This window comes from Tamandua tetradactyla, chromosome 7 (genome assembly GCF_023851605.1).
Source record: "Tamandua tetradactyla isolate mTamTet1 chromosome 7, mTamTet1.pri, whole genome shotgun sequence".
Lineage (NCBI taxonomy): Eukaryota > Metazoa > Chordata > Mammalia > Pilosa > Myrmecophagidae > Tamandua > Tamandua tetradactyla.
The window spans coordinates 103,170,212-103,191,850 of record NC_135333.1 but is presented as its reverse complement, the minus strand read 5'-3'; the positions used below and the strand labels follow the sequence as shown (position 1 = coordinate 103,191,850).

At 35.9% G+C, this 21,639-nt stretch overlaps 1 protein-coding gene across 1 annotated transcript in view; it reads left to right on the top strand.

The window, feature by feature from the left end:
* ADAMTS20 (ADAM metallopeptidase with thrombospondin type 1 motif 20) overlaps positions 1-21,639 on the top strand; it is a 185,210-nt gene that overhangs the window by 69,212 nt on the left and 94,359 nt on the right. The window contains exons 11-18 of the mRNA XM_077170618.1: positions 24-128; positions 8,020-8,165; positions 9,401-9,582; positions 9,682-9,818; positions 12,938-13,055; positions 15,623-15,718; positions 18,463-18,629; positions 18,780-18,909. Of these exons, the coding sequence (XP_077026733.1) occupies positions 24-128; positions 8,020-8,165; positions 9,401-9,582; positions 9,682-9,818; positions 12,938-13,055; positions 15,623-15,718; positions 18,463-18,629; positions 18,780-18,909 (1,081 nt within the window). The remainder of the gene's footprint in view (positions 1-23; positions 129-8,019; positions 8,166-9,400; positions 9,583-9,681; positions 9,819-12,937; positions 13,056-15,622; positions 15,719-18,462; positions 18,630-18,779; positions 18,910-21,639) is intronic.

Sequence of the window (21,639 nt, the reverse complement as noted above, 5' to 3'; positions counted from 1 at the left end):
GCATGCCTTTTGTTACTCTGCAGAAACAATGCAGGCGTCTCTGGTGCACGAGTGCAGAAGGAGTTCACAAGGGCTGTCGCACCCAACACATGCCCCTGGCAGATGGAACAAACTGTGGTCCTGGGATGGTAGGTTTTCTCCAAGGGTGAGTCTTGCAGCAATAGATTATCTAAGGATGTGTTTACTCTACATTTTGGCACTCTGTTCATTATCCACTGTCAATTTTTGTTTGGCTGGTTGAATTAATTTCATTCTCATGTTTGGCTGATGTGGTACTTTGTTAAATGAGTTAACTTGAATTTTATTCTTTTTATCAAAACGTAGCAGATGAATATGAAAGTGATCGATAAATGATCATGTACATAATTATTTAACTATATTGTTGTCTAAGCATATTTATATCCTTGTCATTAAAAATAAGGACAGAAATGAAGGTCCTGATATTTTGTCGAATTGTTCAAATTCCTGGATGCCAGCATAGCATACATCATTTTACATCTGTAAAATTCAGTTTAGTTGAAAAATTTAAGGAACTTCTTCAGATCTCTATTCATTCTAAACATATTAAAATAAATTATACCCCTAAAATAAAACACATACCATACTACATTGTGACCATTCTTAACATTATACATCAACTTATCTAACTGCCAAAACAATGTTGAAAGAGGATGGGGCTGATCATGATTAAATATGTTAAACATGAAGAAGAGGTCAGGTTGTGCTCCAGGACAAAGTCAAATTCTTTTGACCTTGGTGGCCGGTATTGTCAGCACTGAATGAGATTCAGGCTGTCCGTCTCCTCTGAGCAAACTCAGTGCAGAAAAAACACTTTCCTGGCAACAGAGTTGACCGACACTGCTTCTCTTGTTAACTTCACATTATGAAAAAGTAAAAGCATCTTAAAATTAGGGTTGGTACAGTAGCTGGACTAGTGCCTTTACCATCTGTTACTTCACTAAATTGTTTGTATCAGCTGCTGCCTTTCTCTTGAATCACTTTTCCATCAAAAGTCGTGTGTGCCCTATCAATGTTCCTCACATCACAAATGAATCGGTTACGAAGTTTTATTTGGAATTTCAGCAATTTTTGCAGTAGCAAAATACTTGAACACTTGAATTACTTTTTTGTTATTTCAGGATCAAAATTCTAGTGGACTTTTTTTCAGTTCATAGATTTAATCTAGCACTGACTTTTAAATTTTTATCTTTAACTTATGTAAAGTTTCTATTTTGGTGCTGAAGAATAATCAAAAGAACATTGCTTGTTTCTCTCACTTGTTTTGACCAACATTAGTTGTTAACCGACGTGGTGATGTGTGGCATTTCATAAAGAAGAGAGATTTATCTTTTTATGTGACAGTTACTATCTGTGTGTGAGCAGAGAAAAACATGGCATCTTTTAAGTGTGAAGGTTGTTCTGCTTTTAGCCTGTCAGCTAGAAGATGCACCTTGATCCGTAGATGCTCATCTGATTCAGAGCTGGGCCTGGACCCGACTCTGGACCTTAGGAAATTCTAAAGTTATTATATGCCATGGACCCCTAGGGTTGATTGCATGTGGCAAAAATGGTGATTAATACATTTGCAAACATCAGAGAGATAGTATATGTAACTTAATTTATTGAGCCATCTAAATCTGGTTGGGGTATAAACATGAATTTTTAGATTGAGGTATATGAATAAAATACATTGCTCTTAGTGCAGCCCAGTATGTTTTAACAAAGGTTATACACATGTAGCCACTTCACAATTAAGATTCATACATTTCCATCCCTCTAGATAATCTCTTTAGCCCCTTCTCTCCAGAGGTCACCTCTATTCTGATTTCTGTCTCCATCTATTAGTTTGTCTGCTCTTGCCCTTAGTATAAATGAAGCGATACAGTGTACTCTCTCTCTTTTTGGGGGTGGGGAGGGGAGGGGTCTGACTTCTTTTGTTCAGCGGATGTTTTTGAGAGATTTATCCAGGTTTTTACGTGTATCATTAATTCATTTATTTATACCACTGTATAAATCAATGGTATGAATATACTATAATTAATTGATCTGTTTTCCTTTCATGAACATTTAGGTCATTTCCAGGTTTTGGCTATTCTGAATAAAGCTAGTATTAAACATTCTTGTACAATTTACAACTTGGTAAATATGTGGGAGTGAAATTGCTGGATTATAGCAATTTTTAACTTTGTAGGAAACTGCCAAACAATTTTATGAAGTATTTGCACCATTTTAGACTCCCCAGGCACTGTATGAAAGTTCAGTTGCTCTGTGCTCCTGGCCAATGTTTGATATTGTTAGTCCTTTAAAAATTTTCAGCCATCTGGTAGGTGTATAATGATATCTCATTTTGATTAAATTTACATTTCCCTGATGATCAATCTTGAGCATCTTTTCATGTGATTATTGGCCATTTGAGAATATCCTTGTGAAATTGTATTATAACAGTGGATTTGGGGGGATTCAAGATAAATGTGACGAGATAATGAGACGTATTATAAGGCTAGTGCAAGTTAAAAGAAGAAGTGGCATATGGAGTAGCCAACATGGGGATCATGATAGACATTCCCTTTTCTTATTAAATGAAGACAAAGCAAACTTCTATGTGTTAGCCATATTCAATATCAAATGAACCACATATTCTAGGGACACTTAATATTATGAACATATGGTCTCCAATTTTGCCTTAACACTCATCCCTAGTCTCTCTATTTTGTGACTATCTTAGAATTTGACTATTTATTAAATGCTTTTGATAGTAAATCCATTTGGGTGAACCTATGGGGAGCCCATCTGATGATAAATTAATTTCATTACATGGTAATGTAATACATCAAAGAATAACAGATAATTTGTATTTAGCTTATAATTTCCTATTCTTTCTTTGTCATGCTCTGATCTCTCAGTCGTTATTGGAAAGAGCAAGGATTATTTGAATTATTTCTGGAAGATACCCACAATATGAACATAGGGCATTCTATTCTAATTTCTTTTGTTCATATTGAGTGTGGCTTCTTCATATTGAATAATTTGTTCCAGTTGTGAAAACAAAGCATTTTTTCCCCTGCTGATGAACTTGGTTATGGAATTCATTCATTTTAGGTGCTTAGGATATATCAATGAATAATAGAAGAGATACCAGCCCTCATGGAATTTACATTTTAGAGAGAGGCTAGAATATTACAAATGACTAATCCAGTAGAGCTATGAACTTGGCAAGTGCTATGGATAAGAAAAATAATGAGAAGTTAAAGGGTTTGGGAGTTTTGTGGGAAAATAGGGCAATTTAAAATTTGGTGATCAGAGCAGACCTCATGGGAAGTTGTCATGAGCTAAGGTTTTTTTTAAAATTTTTTTACATGGGCAGGCACCAGGAATCGAACCCGGGTCCTTTGGCATGGCAGACGAGAACTCTGCCTGTTGAGCCACCATGGCCCACCCGTGAGCTAAGTTTTTTAAAAAGATATTTTTATTGACAAATCTTCACACATATACATTTCGTACATGGTGTACAATAAGTGGCTCACAATATCATCACATAGTTGTTTATTCATCTTCATAATATTTTTTAGAGCGTTTGCATCACTCCTAAAAAAGAAATAAAAAGAAAAAAGAGAAAAACTCATATATACCATACCCCTTACCCTTCCCTCTCATTGACCACTAGTATTTCCATCTACCCAATTTATTTTACCTCTTATCCCCCTATTATTTATTTTTTATCCATGTATTTCTTTTTTACTCATCTGTCCATATCCCAGATAAAAGAAACATCCAACACAAGGTTTTCACAATCACACAATCACATTGTAAAAGTTATATCTTTATACAGTCTTCTTCAAGAATTAAGACTACTGGAACACAGCTCAATCATTTCAGGTACTTCCCTCCAGCCGCTCCAATACACCTTAAACTAAAAAGGGTATCTATATAACGCAGAAAAATAACCTCCAGGATAACCTCTTCACTCTGTTTGAAATCTCAACCACTAAAGCTTTATTTTGTCTCATTTCTCTTTTCCTTCTTTTGGTCAAGAAGACTCTCTTAATCCCTTGATGCTGGGTCTTGGCTCATCCTGGGAGTTCTGTCCCACATTGCCAGGGGGATTTACACCCCTGGGAATCATATCCTACGTAGAGTGGGGAGGGCCATAAGTTCACCTGCTGAGTTGGGTTAGATAGAGAGGCCCTATCTAAGCAACAAAAGAGGTTTCCTTGGGGGTGACTCTTAGGCGTAATTTTAAGTAGGCTTAGCCTATCCTTTGCAGGAATAAGCTTTATAGGGGTGAACCCCAAGATTGATTTGGTTGTCCCCACTGCTTGCAAGAATATCAGAAATTTCTCCATAGGGGATTTCATCGTCAAGTTCATGTGTCAACTTAGCCAGGTGGTGGTGCCAGTTTGTCTGATTGGGCACGTGCTGGCCTGTCAGTTGCTATCAGGGCATTTCATGGACTTAAATAACGACCACGTAGGCAGCATCCACAGTTGATTACTTTTGCAATCAACTAAAGGGAGTGTCTTCTGCAATGAGTGATGCTTAATCTAATCACTGGAAGGCTTTTAAGGAGGGCTCAGAAGATAGAATCACTCCTGCTTCAGCCAGCCTCTCCTGTGATTTCACTGAGGACTTTCATCGTTGCTGCCAGCTTGTGGCCTGCCCTACAGACCTTGGACTGCACATCCCCATGGTTACGTGAGACACTTCTATAAATTTTGTATTTACAGGTATCTCCTGCTGATTCTATTTCTCTAGAGAACCCTAGATAATACATGGGGAAGTTGGATATTTCCTCCTTTCTCCCAAGGGGACTTTGCAAATGCTTCTTACTCACTATCCATTTACTCTGGGGTATATGAGGACATCACACTAACCTGGACAAATCAAGACAATCTCATGCCCAATTCAAGATTCCATGTACTTATGGTGTTCAACTAAACTGACCATACAAGTTAAATTAGGAAACATTCTACCCAAAATATAAATTTGCACCAAATAAACATCTCTCCCTTTGGTTTCACACAGAAGTTGAAGTTTTAAAATGTAGATGATATTATCCTTTATACTGTATTCTGCCCTACCTTAGTTCTATCCAGATAAGCTTAATGCATATCTCTACTCGATGTCTGATCACTTTTTCAACTTTTTAAACAGTTCCTGTATGGGGTACTGCTGACTTTCATAGCTTCAGAGCTCTAACTCTGAGTCTCAGGTGTCACATAAGTACTCGGTTTCTGGGAACAACCAGGTTACATACAAACATGAGCCAAGTTTTAAAGAAGTGAGGGAGTTACCCTGGAGGATATGTGGGGGAAGCACTTTCTAAGCAGAGGGAACAGCTGAGCTCCTAAGATAAGCTCCTAGAGTATGCCTGGAGTGTTCAAGGAAGAGCAAAGAGGACACTGTATTTGGAGTGGAGTAAAGAGAGATTTGTAGAAAGTAACTGGAGGAATATTACATAAGACATTGCAGACCATTGTGACAATTATATATTTACTCAGAGTGAAATCATTAAAGGAATTGAGCAGAGTAGTGATGTGATTTGACAGTTTTTAAAAGCATCATTTTGGCAATGATGTTGAGGCTAGACTGCAGGGGGCAAAAGTAAAAACAGAGGCACTCCACTTAAGAAGTGATTGCAGCGATAGAGGTAAGAGATGATAGTGGCGCAGAAAGTAGTGACAATGATGCTTAAAAGTCAGTTTTTGATGTTTTTGAAGGAACTACATGATTTGCTGATATATTAGCTGTGGTATGTTACAGGAAGAAGAGAAAAGGATGTCTTTACCTTTTTGGCCTGATCAATTTAGAAGACCCTTAGAGGAGCAGGTTTTGAAGGGGGAATGGCAGGAGTTTGCTTTTGGGCATGATAACTTTGAAATGTCTATGAGACATTTAAGTAAAAGTAAGTGAGCTGCTGCATATACCAGGAAGTTCAGGAGAGAAGGTACTGGAAGATAGATATACATTTGCCAGCTCTTGGTATTATGAATCATATTTAAAGTCACTAAGGAGAACACCGTGGGAGTGAATGTTGACAGAGGAGATAAAAGAACCAAGATCTGATCCTGTGGACATTCAACATTAAGAGGTTCTGAAAAAGAGGAAGAACTAGCAAAGAAAATTGAGAAAGAACAATCATTAAGGAGAAAAGAAAACCAAGAGTGTGTGGGGACTTGAAAGTGAAGGCAAGAAAATGTATCAAAGAGGAAGGGTGAGCAAGTGTGTCACATGCTGTCAATATGTCAAGGAAGACAGGGCCTGAGTGTTGGCCGTGTATTATAGCATACTGGAGGTCGTTGGTGGCCACCACCAGAGCAGATTCATGGAGGGATGGCTGGTGAGCCTCACTGGGGTGGGTTTATGAGAGAATAGGCAGAGAGTTAGATGTGCATAGACAGTTCTTTCAACGGGAAGTTGGGCTGTAACTGGTGAGGGAAAAGAGGTCTAAGGAAAGTTTTTTGGTTTTGCTTTTTAGTTGGGAGAAATAACAGTATGTTTGTATGTTAATGACAATGAGCTAGTGGAATACTTCTCAAACTAGTTGTAGTGAAGGGCCAGTTTTTTGCCTATTTTTTATTTCCAATTATTTAGAAGCTGATATATTTGTGTGAAATAGTATAAATGAATGACTAGGAAATGAAATGAAAAAAACTTAAAAATATAAGCTAAATTTTAAATTATTACATTTACTAGGCATAAAATGATTCTTTCAAATGCCTATAAAAGTTTTTAAATGCTTACACTCAATTTTTGTACTTATCTCCTCACAGACAGTTATCAACTAGTTCAGAGACTGGTGACGAATAGTTCATAGACTGGCATCAATGCATGGACTACATTTTGAATAGCAATCACATAGAGGAGAATGAAATAATGATGTCAGAGAGGGATACTGGAGTCATATGTTGAGTAGTAAGAAAGAATCGAATCAATTGCACAAGTGGGGGAATCGATTGGTTTTGGATAGAATCTTGGATTTTTCATGTATACGAATAGGCAGGAAGCCTGAGTATATGGGTGCAGATACTGTTAGTTGGGCATAAGGGGTGGTGGGCGATTGTGAGTATATTTTTCATAAGTTTCTATTTTCTTGATGAAATGTGAAGCAAGGTCATTCTTTGAGACTTTGGATGAGTTAGAGTAGAAAGTTATCAAAATGAGTAGGAGAATGAATCTTTGAATAAAAAATAGAAGCATGGTGTTTTAGTTCATCAAAGAAATGGAATGGCTTTCAAAAAGGCAATTTATTAAGTTTCAAGTTTACAGTTCTGCAGTCATAGACATGTCCAAACTAAAGCATCCAGAGAAAGATACCTTAACTCCAAAGAAAGGGCCGATGAAGTTCAGTTGCATCTGCTGGCATTCTCTCTTCATTTCATAAGGCTTCCTCAGGAGCATTTTCCTTCTGCATCTCCAAAGGTCTTTGACCGTATGGGCTCTGAAGCTTTTTCCAAAATGGTTCCCTCTTTTAAAGGACTCTAGTAACGAACCCCACCTTGACAGGTGGAGATACTTTCCATGGAAACCACCTAATCAAAAGGTACCACCTACAACCGGGTAGGTCACATCTCCATGGAAACGATCAGAAAGATCCCACCCAACAATATTGAATGAGGATTAAAGAACATGGCTTTTCCAGGGTACACAGCAGTTTCTAACCAGCTCATGTAGGTATAAAGTTTTAACCTAATATTTGTTAGCCTCTTAAAAATATATTATTTTTTATTATACTTTTCTCCATGTTATAGGCTTCCTACCCCAATGAGACTCTAAATCTCAAAGGCAAGAAAAATACATTCTTTTTGCATCCTATGGATCTTACAGTTACTCTATAGATACTCAGGAAATATTCATAGAGATGACAAATGTAGTTGCATTTCTGAATTACTGTTTTTGCTTTCAGTTGTATATACTTAATTCTTATATCAATCTTTAGGCTGCTATTGTAATTAATATGATATTCTAATTAGACATGTATCAATCATTTCTTCTGATCTTTTGTGTTTGTTATTTTGATAGCATTGCCACCATGGGCTGTGTGTGAACAAAGAAATGGAATCGCGTCCTGTAGATGGTGACTGGGGACCATGGGGACCTTATAGTTCTTGTTCAAGAACATGTGGAGGTGGAATCAAAAGCACAACCAGGCTCTGTAATCGCCCTGAGTATGTCTTTTTTATGTCACTGTCAATTAAGATTATCCCAAGGCACCAGAAAGTAAACATCAGTTTCATTCACTTCTAAAACTAGAGGTCAGTCTGAAAGTTTCTGAGATTCAGAAAGCTTCTGGAATACTTTAAGCCATATTACTTTGTGTCTCAGTAGCTTCAGATCTTTAAAAAAATTAAAATAATTTTTGGGATCTGAATTGATACAGTAACCTTTTTCTTCATTTTTTTAAAAATTTTCTTGTTTAGTCTAAATTTGAGAAATACTTCTAAATATGAATAACAATAATATATCAGTATTCTCAAATTTTCTCTGTTTCTAATATAAGACCTGGCTCTTTTCATCGATATTTTAGGTCTCTTGAACAAATTATGGCTAGGCAGTATTCCCTTTCAACATTAGCTTTTATCAGTTTTCTAAAGTTTGGGGTAATTTGACATATATTTTCTTTCCCTGCTTCTCATGATATAGATGTATCATTCTCTTTAGCTGAATGAGTACTGAAGCATATCTTCTTCTCATCAAACTGTGTAAAGGAACTTAGAGATTCCATAAAGATTTTTAAAGTATTTCTGTTCTATATGATATATAAGTTGGTAAGCAACATGACACCCTCAAATACCTAAAATCTTAACAAGAGTTTTAAAACAGAAATATGATATTCTAAATAAAATCTGATTTAGTTCATGTGAATTTTAGACTAATTAAATTATGCTAGAGGTCCTGAATATGCCAAAAATTCTTATAAGACAAGTTTTTATCAGCATAAGTTAAAGATGTACATAGATTGATGCCATGAAACTCTTTAACCTAAGAGAGAAGTAGGATATACATAACAAATATGCATGTTTCCTTTTTATTTAATATGATATTGTCTTCTTTTATCATTTTCTTTTATTACATCTTTCCTTTTCCAAAAAATTGAAGAAATCTTCTTTTGAAATTTTAAAATGCATTCCCATTATTAGTTAGTCCTTTTTTAATCTAGTGGAGAATAAGCTTTGATCTCTGCCTTTCAGGGTGCATTTTCCACACTGAGGTGGATATTTTTACAATTTATCGAAGATAGAATTGTTTAAAATCTCTGTTGCATGCTTCTGCTAAAACCAAGAAAGTACCAGTGGGCTATCAGTGGTTTTCCAGATCCTGGAAGAGAGTGGAACGGTTTTAGAAGTAAATGGCAGAAATAATATTATACTGATGTGCTTTAAAATGTAATGAATTTGACTAGGCCAAGAAACGGAGGAAAGTACTGTGTTGGCCGCAGGATGAAATTTCGCTCATGTAATACTGATTCATGTCCACAAGGAAAGCAAGACTTCCGAGAGAAGCAGTGCTCTGATTTTGATGGTAAACATTTCAACATCAATGGTCTTTCCCCCAATGTAAGGTGGCTTCCAAAGTACAGTGGGAGTAAGTAATGACTATATTTCTTAGAGGTAAACATTTTTTTGAGACAGAGGAACATACAATTTTGTTATAGTAAACCAAAATTTTGACTTTTTTTTACAGTTGCCATGAAAGATCGCTGTAAACTCTATTGTCGGGTTGCTGGAACCACTAATTTCTACCAGTTGAAGGATAGGGTTGCTGACGGTACTCCTTGTGGCACTGAAACTAATGACATCTGTGTTCAAGGCCTGTGTCGGGTAAGTCAATTATAAGTTTCTTTTATGTGTAAAGTTAATTAAAAATATATTTTTTTCTTCTAGTTCTCTAACCAAATCTTCCTTCAGAATACTTTCCTATCAACTCCAGCAGAATTGGAATCTCTGGTTACTCATGCTGTCTGTAGGAGTGTGCTCAGAGACGTGGTATTAGGCATTTCCCTGTCATCAGGAGTGATTCATGAGCATTATTATCAGTTTGCTGATTTTATTTTGTTTTTGGCACTCAGAAGCAGGTGGAGGCATGAGGTCAGCTTCATAAAGGATAGAAAGTGATAGGAAACAAGGGTTGTAAAGTCCTTTTACTACTTCAAAAGTGACCTTCTGTAGTTGATTTTTTTCTCTGTGTTAAAAGTTATCTTCCCTCCCCCCTAGAATGAGCTGAGAATTAACATCAAGAGACTGAGAGAACCTTCTCGACCAAAAGGGAGAAGAGTAAAATGAGGCAAAGTGTCAATGGCTGAGAGATTCCAAACAGAGTTGAGAGGTTATCCTGGAGGTTATTCTTACGCATTAAGTAGATATCGCCTTGGTGTTCAAGATGTAGTGGAGAGGCTGGAGGGAACTGCCTGAAAATGTAGAGCTGTTTTCCAGTAGCCATGTTTCTTGATGATGATTGAACAATGATATACCTTTCACAGTGAGATTCTGTGAATGTGAAAACCTTATGTCTGATGCTCCTTTTAGTTACTATATCAACAGAAGAGTAGAACATATGGAATAAAAATAAATAATAGGGGGAACAAATGTTAAAATAAATTCAGTTTGAAATAGTGGTAAATGAAAGCGAGGGGTAAGGGGTATGGTATGTATAGTTTTTTTTTTTCTCTATTATCATTTTATTTCTTTTTCTGTTGTCTTTTTATTTCTTTTTCTAAATCGATGCAAATGTACTAAGAAATGATGAATATGCAACTATGTGATGATATTAAGAATTACTGACTATATATGTAGAATGGAATGATTTCTAAATGTTTTGTTTGTTAATTTTTTTAATTAATAAAAAAAAAATCACACACACACACAAAAAAAGTTATCTTCCCTCCTTCCCCTCCTTTCTCCCTCCTTCTCGTCTTCCCTCCTTTTCTCCTCTCCCAGCAGCCAGTCACATGAAAATGAAAAGGTTTTATAAAAATGATTTGACCATCTAGATGCATAATACGTCAAGAAATTATCTGACTGAATTTTAGACATATTTTCTTTATATATATATATATATATATATATATGAGTTTTTGAGGCTTTAGACAGTTTTTTTTTAATACCAAAAACAACAAACGTGAACATTCTTAACTTTTGGTCATTCCATTCTACATATATAATCAGTAATTCACAATATCATCACATAGTTGCATATTCATCATCATGATCATTTCTTGGAACATTTGCATCTATTCAGAAAAAGAAATAAAAAGAAAACAGAAAAAAATTCATATATACCATACCCCTTACCCCTCCCTCTCATTGATCACCAGCATTTCAAACTAAATTCATTTTAACTTTTGTTCCCCCTATTGTCCGCTTTTATTCCATACATTCTACTCATCTGTTGACAAGGTAGAGATAAAAGGAGCATCAGACACAAGGTTTTCACACTCACACAGTCGCATTGTGAAAGCTGTATCATTATACAATCATCTTCAAGAAACATGGCCACTGGAACACAGCTCTACATTTTCAGGCGGTTCCCTCCAGCCTCTCCATTTCATCTTGATTAACAAGGTGATAACTATTTAATGCATAAGAATAATCTCCAGGACAACCTCTCAACTCTGCCTGGAATCTCTCAGCCACTGACACTTCATTCCATCCCATTTCACTCCTCCCCGCCTTGGTTGAGAAAGTTTTCTCAATCCCTCGATGCTGAGTCTCAGCTCATTCTAGGGGTTTTCTCAATCCCCTGATGCTGAGTCTCAGCTCATTCTAGGATTTCTGTCCCAAGCTGCCAGAAAAGTCCACACCCCTAGGAATCATGTCCCACATAGACAGGGGAAGGTGGTGAGTTTGCTTGTTGTGTTGGCTGGAGAGAGAGGCCACATCTGAGCAACAAAAGAGGCTCTCTTGGGGGTGACTCTTGGGCCTAATTTTAAGTAGGCTTGACCCATCCTTTGTGGGGTTAAGTTTCATATGAACAAACCCCAAGACTGAGGGCTCAGCCTATAGCTTTGGTTGTCCACACTGCTTGTGAGAATATCAAGAATTCAACTTGGGGAAGTTGAATTTTCCCTCTTCCTCACCATTCCCCCAAGGGGACTGTGCAAATACTTTTTAATTCACTGTTCAAATCACTCTGGGATTTATCAGGGCATCACTCTGGACAAACCAACAAAATCTCATGTCCTACTCAAGGTTCCATGTACTTATGGTATTTAATTAAGCTGTCTAGACAGTTTTTTAACTTTTTTATTCCCTTACATTTAAAACTATATTCCAAAGAACTGAAAGCATTATTGAACATATGAAGAGGATTGCTTCTGAAAAGTAGTTCTGCTTGTTCTTTGGAGCCAATGAAATACATTTATTTTCTCTTTTATTCATTTTTTCGTTTTCTCTTTCTTTTTATAAATGCCACTTATTATGTTGGATTTTGTAGCAGTAGATTTTTTTCTTTCAAATGTGCTCAGTTTAAGGTCATGAGTTAAAAAATAACTCATGAAAGCATCTTTTTAGAGTTAGTTTTGTAATTTGTTACTTATATCATCATACATGCCCCTTTGAGTTTCCTTTTTTCAAAGAATGGTTTTCAAAATTACAGCATAGGAATCACTGTCAGTGTTTGTTACAATGCAGATTTCTAAGTTTCACCTCTGAGGATATTAATTCAGAAAATATGGGAATCTTAAATGCCACCCCATGTGATTTTGATGTGGTAGATGTGTGGATAAGCCTTTTGAAAACACTATTCTTTAGACTATGTGAACAGACCTGTGAAAATATTGACATACTACAAGATACATGGATAATACTCTTTTTAAAACTCTTATGTTGAATTTTACATAAATTGAAAAAAATATTTATGGAAAGAACTTAAAAAACTTTAAATCACCATGCTTATAATTAATCATTTTTATAATATTGATGGTAATATTATGTTTTTGAAGCAAGCTGGCTGTGATCATGTGTTAAACTCCAAAGCCAGGAGAGACAAATGTGGAGTGTGTGGTGGTGATAATTCTTCATGCAGGACAATGGCTGGTGTTTTTAACAGTGCTCATTATGGTAAGCTGTGAGTTTCTTTTCTTAAAATATGTATATATAATAATGGAGGTTATAGTGAAGATATACTAGTAACGGTTTGATATTGTTTCCCTAAATATAAAAAAATTAAATCTTATGCCAATAATGTATCATTGAATTAATGAATTCATGTGTCCAAGGGAAATCAGATTTCCTAAAAAATTATTAAGTGCATTTATTGGGGGAGATTCAGTGCTATTTGACAAATGACGTATGAATAAGTTCCTCCAATTAATAAAGTGCTTTTACTGATGTTCTATAGTAAGAATGTGTATACTTAAACAATTAGTCTAGGAAACTTGCTTTCAATTATTTTTCATCATTTGAACTATATTTTATATATGATATGGTCTGCTTTTGGTATTTCTTATTAATGATATATTGAAAATGTTAACTGAAGATGAAAGATGAAACCATTGATTGTTAATTGGGAATTATCGTACCTAATTTTTCAGGCAGTATGTGAATCACAGATATAATTGGTATTTGGCCATGATTGCATATTTATTTTTAATATGTTATGAGAATATAATATGTCAGATATTGTCCATTCTAAAATTTTCCAGGCAAACATTTTTTTTCTTTTCATGGTAATTCAACCAGGCCTTTAAAACTTCCCTTACAGAGTAAAAGTATATTTTCTACAGCTTTATTTTTCAACTGTAAATTGTGTTCACATGGGTTCAAATACAGTTGTTTAAACTAGCATTGATTTCTTCAATTAAAGCAATAGTCTTTAAAACACAAAATTTACATTTTTATCTATGTGAAAAGTCTACATTTCATACTTTGATGTTTATGAATCATAATCATATTTTTCATAATTCATAATGAAAATTCATAATTTTATTTTTCTAGTGGTTATGATTCATTATTTTATGAGAATCACATACATTTGATCTCCTTTTATGACCAGTGGCATATATTTTTCAACACGTGGTCTGTATTCATTCATTGAAAAACACTTTTTAGGTCTAAAATTGCATACATCAAATCAGGATAAAATATTTAACCTTGCCAAAATTGAATTATTAACTAATAGTTGACAAATGGAAAAAAGGTGTTAAGCTGATTTGCTGGGTCTGAAAACCTCTGTCACATTTCTGCCCCCTGGTGGTAGCCTTCATTGTGTCACATTTGCAATGCTTTAGGCTTGCTCTCTTGAAAAAAAGTAATACCAAAGACATGAATAGTGAATGTAGTGAGAATATTTTATAGTGAAAAAAATTGATGAGTTAAAATTATTCTTGTAAAATTATAATCACAACATATATGCATATAGTGTAAACATAATACACCATGTTTCACCTTTTATTTAAAATGTGATACTTTAAAGAGATGCAAATAATACTGCTCTAAAAATATGCAAAGTAATCTCAATCCGATTTGCAAATTTAAGCTCTTGAAATTTCCTCTTCTTGTGTTCCTTCCATATTTGTCAAATTTGGTATACAAGAAAAATAACAATTTGTTTTATTTATGTCTTTAATAGAAGGGAAAAAAGTCCAAATAATGAAAATGAAAAACAGAATAATATCGCCAGAGCATAATTCGTTATCCAAGGGTTCTCAGGTTTCGAACTTGAGGGTATTTGGACAATTATGAATATGAGTGTTTTAAGTGCCAGGAAAACATCCTTTCTTGCTTATTTACTAAGTAAATAAGCACTTTTTTTTTGCTTCGGTAAACACTGGGAATCAAACCCGCGTCTCTGGCATAGCAGGTGAGAACTCTGCCTGTTGAGTCAGTGTGGCCCGCCCAGTATAAGCATTTTGTTATAGTGCTTCCTCACCTTTTGAGCAATGCCAGTATTGCTGAATTTGGTCTTGTAAAATATACATACTATTTTCATTCATCTCTAGTATGTTACTTTCTCCTGACAATTTTGTTAGTAGACTTTTTAAAATAATGTAAACATTTTGGGGGTAGTTACAGACATTCCTGCTTATAGTACAAACTGAAAGCTTAAGAAGAAATATGTTTTTTATTAACTTTCATTAACTTGCTGTTCATTGAGTCCCTGGGTACTATTCATAGCAGTGATCAATTATTTTGTTTTCCCTGGATTTGTAAGTAGCATTGGAAATGTGTTTTTTTCTCATTAGAAATTATAAAATGTGAAAAATATAGTCAAATTAAAAAATGAGTATGTCTTGGGAGCTAAATACTAACCTCATATGCATTCTATCTTTAAAATTTTAGAAATAAGGAAGATTGAGAATCCCAAACTAACTAGGTTTCTAGACAACGACTTTTTCTCAGTGCTCAGGAATTTGAATAACTGCTTGATTCAAACACGATATAAGCACTGTAATAATATTTTTTAAAATAAAATGAAATGGGGCAGACCACAGTGGCTCAGCAGGCAGAGTTCTTGCCTGCCATGCCGGAGACCCGGGTTCGATTCCCGGTGCCTGGCCATGCAAAAAAAAAGAAAATGAAAATGAAATAGTCTGGCTATGCTATTCAAAATTTTCAGTCTTCAGCAGTAATAGCCTCTTAGCCATCTGCTTTTTGTGAAATTTAACATGTATCAAATTATATTGCAGGTTATAACATTGTAGTGAAGATTCCCACAGGAGCAACAAACATTGAAATTCTTCAGCACAGCTATTCGGGAAAACCAGAAGATGACAATTACCTTGGTAAATATTTCCAGTAAACAGCAGCCAAAATGTGGTTCATGTGTAATTTCATGGAGGTCTGTGGTTGATGTAAATTGTTGGAAATCAGGAGTCCTTTAAGCAAACATGCAATTTCAGTACATACTAAGCTTCAGTCTAAGCTTCAGTATATGTACATATATATATATACATATATATATATATATTTGAGCATTACAAAATACATCCTATTAAAGAAATAAACTGAACTAAATTCTGAAAAGCAAATTTGTTTTACTCATAAGAATATTTAGATAATGAAATGTAACATTCAGTTGAAGTTGGGTTTTGTCCTATATTTAGGACAAAAACCTTTTTTTATCTGACATTAATTATAAATCTCTTGGAGATTCCATGTCTTAAAACAATTTTCTTAAAAGTTTCTACAATTTAGCCAATGTGTTCAAATACGACTTTAAAAAAATCTCATGTGTTCAAATACAACTTTAAAAAATCTCATGTGTTAAAAGTAGAAAGAGAATTGATTTCATATTTTTAGATGTTAATGAGTATAATGACAGTTAGTTGTCCTTTCGTTATTTCCAGAGTATAGGCTTCATTTCTGTTATTTATTTTTAAAAATTGACTTACAGGTTTAAAGATTTTACTTAGGCTGAAACATAAAAATGTTTTACAAATCTTTTCTTTCTTTACAGAAATGCTTTAATATTTACTTACCTGTTTTTAGCCAAGCTGTAGTAGGTGGTAGTATAGAGTTGATGTTGAGAAAGGGCCTGTTTCACAACATTAATAACCTGAAGTTCTGACCCCCATAATCAATGATTATCTCTAGGAGTCCAAATCTGTAGTGAACAGTATGTCTCAAGAATTATATTGACCATTATTTAGTTAAATGTAAATATTTTGGCTTATTATCCTTTTATATTTAGTGGGAATGATCTCTCTTTTGCTAAAAATATAAATGTAATAAGGTGCACGTGCATACATGTAAACCACCATATTGTAGATAAATATTTTAATATGCTTCTGTTGAGTTCTAATTATAGATATTTGTATCTTCCTGGGAATGGCCAGCGTGTTCTGTGCGAGTTTAAAAATTCTACATACCTGATTAATGGTATCAGTGTAAGAGAACTACAAATGGAAATATCAAAGTCCACATTGAAATAAGCAAAATAAACACGCAAAGTCATTAAACGGGATTCATAAAACATTTCTATTTGTGAACTTTGCTTTGGCAGTTATAAAAGCCATGAAATCTGTACAACTTTTGTTAATAAGAAATTGTTTATTTCCCTCAGTCTTAATGTAGTCAGTAATCCCTTAAAAATGCCTACACATTCAGTTTGATAATGTGCACATTCGTAGGTAGAGGAAATTCTATTTTGTAACATAGATGTAGATAAACATAAATATAGAACCAATTTATTGGTTCTTCATTGAATTCAGCTTAATACATATATAAAGACATACATACACAGAAACAACAAATATATTCTAAAATAGTATTTTTGAGATTGCTTTTTGTGGTTTTTGGCTTTTTGGGGGGTGCATGGGCTGGAAAGTGAGCCCAGGTCTCCCACATGGCAGGTAAACATTCTACCACAGATCCACCCCTGCACCTCAAGATTGCTTTTTTTTGAAAGGTGTAATATTTTTAATGAATTTTTAGCCATAAGTAACTTGTTTGCTTTCAGTGAGATTATCTGGAATGTCAAGCAAATGTTTTCCACAAAGGTCATTGTCCCATCAGAAAACTGGTACAGCATAAGTAAAACCAACAAAAATATTTGGTTAATACAGTGTTTTTATTCATGTGAAATTTAAAACATTACACTTGTCCATTTGAAAGTTAAAAATAAATTGTACAGTGTTTACAATTTGCACACTTTTACAAATGTTTTTATTTTATGTGAATGAAAAGCCTGTGAGGTTAAAAGTTTCATTATCTCTATTTTGCAGTTTAGGAAACTGAGCAAACTATTTGTCCAAGATCCCACAGCAATTACTTGAAACAACTAAAACTTAAAACCATTGTGCTATCGCTAAAATTGGTTGTCTTTTTATTACTACACGACTATGGTTACCATGCAACTTTATAATTAAAAGTAACAATTATATTATTGTACTTTTTATATATATATGCTACTTAAATACATACATATGCAAATACGTATAAATTATAACTGTCAACGGAAAAGAGAGGGAACAAGAATGGGTTTGAATGAAGAGGGAAATCTGGAGGGGTACTCTGAAAAGCAATCATTAATATATATATCAATAGTGATAGGGCGTCCCCCTGGAAAAAAAAATCAGACATATATGTAGAGAATTTTTAAGATGCCATTGTATGGCATTTTAGAATATTGACCCTAGAGCTTTAAAGTTTTGTACAGTTTTTCAATGATAAGCGTAGATGGAATGTTTATGGGAGTCTGCCTGCTCTGCCTTTCCGCCATTGGTGGTCAGGATTGATCTGACGATATGTCTGCTGGGTCCATGGATTTGGTCTTCTCCCTCCTGTGTCTCTCTGAAGCTGCTTGCCTAATCAAAGAAGACATCTTCCAGGATAGAAAAGAATAGGGTGAATTTATTTTAATATCTCTAGCTGATGTGCTGAAGTTTCCCTACTTATGAGTTAGATATCATGTTACAATAAAATAAAATTTATTCCCTTAAAATAAGCTCAATATTAAAAGTTAAATAGGTATTTTTCTATACTGTTGACTGGTTTTATTATTTTGTAATACTTTATTCACTTACAGCATTATCTGACACCCAAGGGAATTTTCTTTTGAATGGAAATTTTGTTGTAAGTATGTCAAAAAAAGAACTCAACATACAAGGAGCTATTTTCGAGTACAGTGGTTCAAACAACTCAGTTGAAAGAATTAACAGTACTGATCGACTTGAAGAAGAACTTGTTTTGCAGGTAAATTCTCAGTAGCTAATGATGACTGAGCTTTAATCATTTTGGTAAACTGTGATGATGAAGTACTCATCGTTTATTAAATAGAAAAATGATGTATTTAAACTATATCCTGTGTGAATTAATTGTATGGCTCTTTTGCATTTTTTTGAGGTTTTGTGTGTAGGTAACCTATACAACCCTGATGTACGTTATTCTTTCAATATCCCTATGGAAGAGAAGAGTGACCTGTTTACATGGGATCCATATGGATCATGGCAAGACTGTACAAAAATGTGCCAAGGTATGCTGGTAAAGAGACAAAATTTTGACAGTGCATGCTGCTGTAATTTAGATCCTTGTGAGTCTGGCTGCATGTGGAATCCTCCCCACTTTCCACACGTGTGCACACACAGACATACATACATGGCTGGTCTTTTTTGTCCTTGCCACTTTTCTTCTCATTCATTCTGTTTTTTGTGCATAGCTCCGTTTCTTTCTGCCCTTTTAGATATTCTTCATTACTCCTCCTTTTCCTTCATATTTCCATTTTCATCCTTACAGTTGCAGATCATTGATCTAACTTGTATACTGCTTCCCAATGAAATATCTATTCTCCTCCACTGCCCTCCGCACACCTTTGGCTGAGGTACCAAACATTCTTTCATTCTTTTGCTTCCTTTCCCTGACCACAAGTTAATGTATTTATAGTGATGGCATGAATAACTGAAGGGAGTAAAGTGGAAAATGGAAAAGCAGGGAGATTTACAGCAGGAAAGAAAATGGAAAGACTGATGTCTTTGTACAGTCTGTAATTACGGATAGTAATTATGTAATCCTGTGTATGTTTAATTCAGTAGACATTTCTTGAGGAACTGCTTTGTTTCATATTATTAAGACAACACATTCTGCATTAACATTTTAAAAGTCTAGTGGCTAAAACAGAGGCATGAGTAGATTACCTTAAGTTAAAATGGAAAATGCAGTGCAACAGGTATATGCAGAAAGGATCACAGTAAAGGTGGAGGGAGCAGTCTGTGAGGATTGAAGCTAAAGAGATAGAGAAAGCTCTTTAGAATGGAAAAGTAGCTCCCATGGAGAATAGTGGAAAGGCTTGAGAATTAGGGGAGCAGTGGGTCAGAGCAGAAGCAGCTCAGTATGGTATGGAGAATAATTTAGGAGATATGGTAGGTGGCCGGAGGCATGAAACACAGTTGATGGAAATGTGAAGGACAGTGTTAAAAACTGACCTCAAAGGACTTCCTGGAAGATGGCGGCTTAGTAAGACGCGCGGATCTTAGTTTCTTCTCCAGGACACCTACTAGGGGAGTAGAAACGATACAGAAAGCGCCCAAAGCCACAACAGAGATAAAAAAGACAGCGTACCCCATCCTGGAACGGCTGGCTGGCTGAGAGAAGCAGCTCGGGTGAGATCGCCGAGGCGCGCGGGCCTTACCGGGCGGGGTGGCAAGCGGCCGGAGTTACTCCCTTCCCCCTTCCCGGGCCGGCTGGGAGAATTGGAGAGGCGGTCCCCTGAAACCAAGGCGGCTGGCGCCCACACCACGCGCAGCCCCCAGACCAACTGAGAGAATTGGATCGGAAACCCCCAGGCCGCGGAGAACGGTGATGGGTGGGGGAGGCCCCTTCCAAACCCGTGACTCCCGGGGAACGTGCACTCTCTCGGGCGGGCCGCTGCCGCTGGCGCCCTCCCGCCACGCTTGTTGCCCAGGGCCGACTAGGAAATTCGGACGGGCTCTTTCCCTGGCTGCGGCAACCAGCAACCCTCCCTGCGTTCGGACCGCGGGCCGGCTCAAGCCGCTTCGGCTAGCGAACCCCCAGGACGGCGAGAGTTTTCCAAAGTTTAAGGTCCCACAGCACCTTTTACTGGTGGGACCCGCAGACAAACGAGTGCCACGAGCGCCACCTACTGGGCAGGATAAGAAAAACAGAACCCAGAGATTTCACAGAAAAATCTTCCAAACTTTTGGATCCAATACCCAGGGAAATCTGTCTAAATGCGCAGACGCCAACAGAAGATAACGGATCACGCTCAAATAATTGAAAATATGGCCCAGTCAAAGGAACAAACCAATAGTTCAAATGAGATACAGGAGCTGAGACAACTAATGCTAAATATACGAACAGAAATGGAAAACCTCTTCAAAAACGAAATCGATAAATTGAGGGAGGACATGAAGAAGACATGGGCTGAACATAAAGAAGAAATAGAAAAACTGAAAAAACAAATCACAGAACTTATGGAAGTGAAGGACAAAGTAGAAAAGATAGAAAAAACAATGGATACCTACAATGATAGATTCAAAGAGACAGAAGATAGAATTAGTGATTTGGAGGGTGAAACATCTGAATTCCAAAAAGAAACAGAAACTATCGGGAAAAGAATGGAAAAATTTGAACAGGGTATCAGGGAACTCAAGGACAATATGAACCGCACAAATATACGTGTTGTGGGTATCCCAGAAGGAGAAGAGAAGGGAAAAGGAGGAGAAAAACTAATGGAAGAAATTTTCACTGAAAATTTCCCAACTCTTATGAAAGACCTAAAATTACAGATCCAAGAAGTGCAGCGCACCCCAAAGAGATTAGACCCAAATAGGCGTTCTCCAAGACACTTACTAGTTAGAATGTCAGAGGTCAAAGAGAAAGAGAGGATCTTGAAAGCAGCAAGAGAAAAACAATCCATCACATACAAGGGAAACCCAATAAGACTATGTGTAGATTTCTCAGCAGAAACCATGGAAGCTAGAAGACAGTGGGATGATATATTTAAATTACTAAAAGAGAAAAACTGCCAACCAAGACTCCTATATCCAGCAAAATTGTCCTTCAAAAATGAGGGAGAAATTAAAACATTCTCAGACAAAAGTCACTGAAAGAATTTGTGACCAAGAGACCAGCTCTGCAAGAAATACTAAAGGGAGCACTAGAGTCAGAACCAAAAAGACAGAAGAGAGAGGTATGGAGAAGAGTGTAGAAAGAAGGAAAGTCAGATATGATATATATATAATACAAA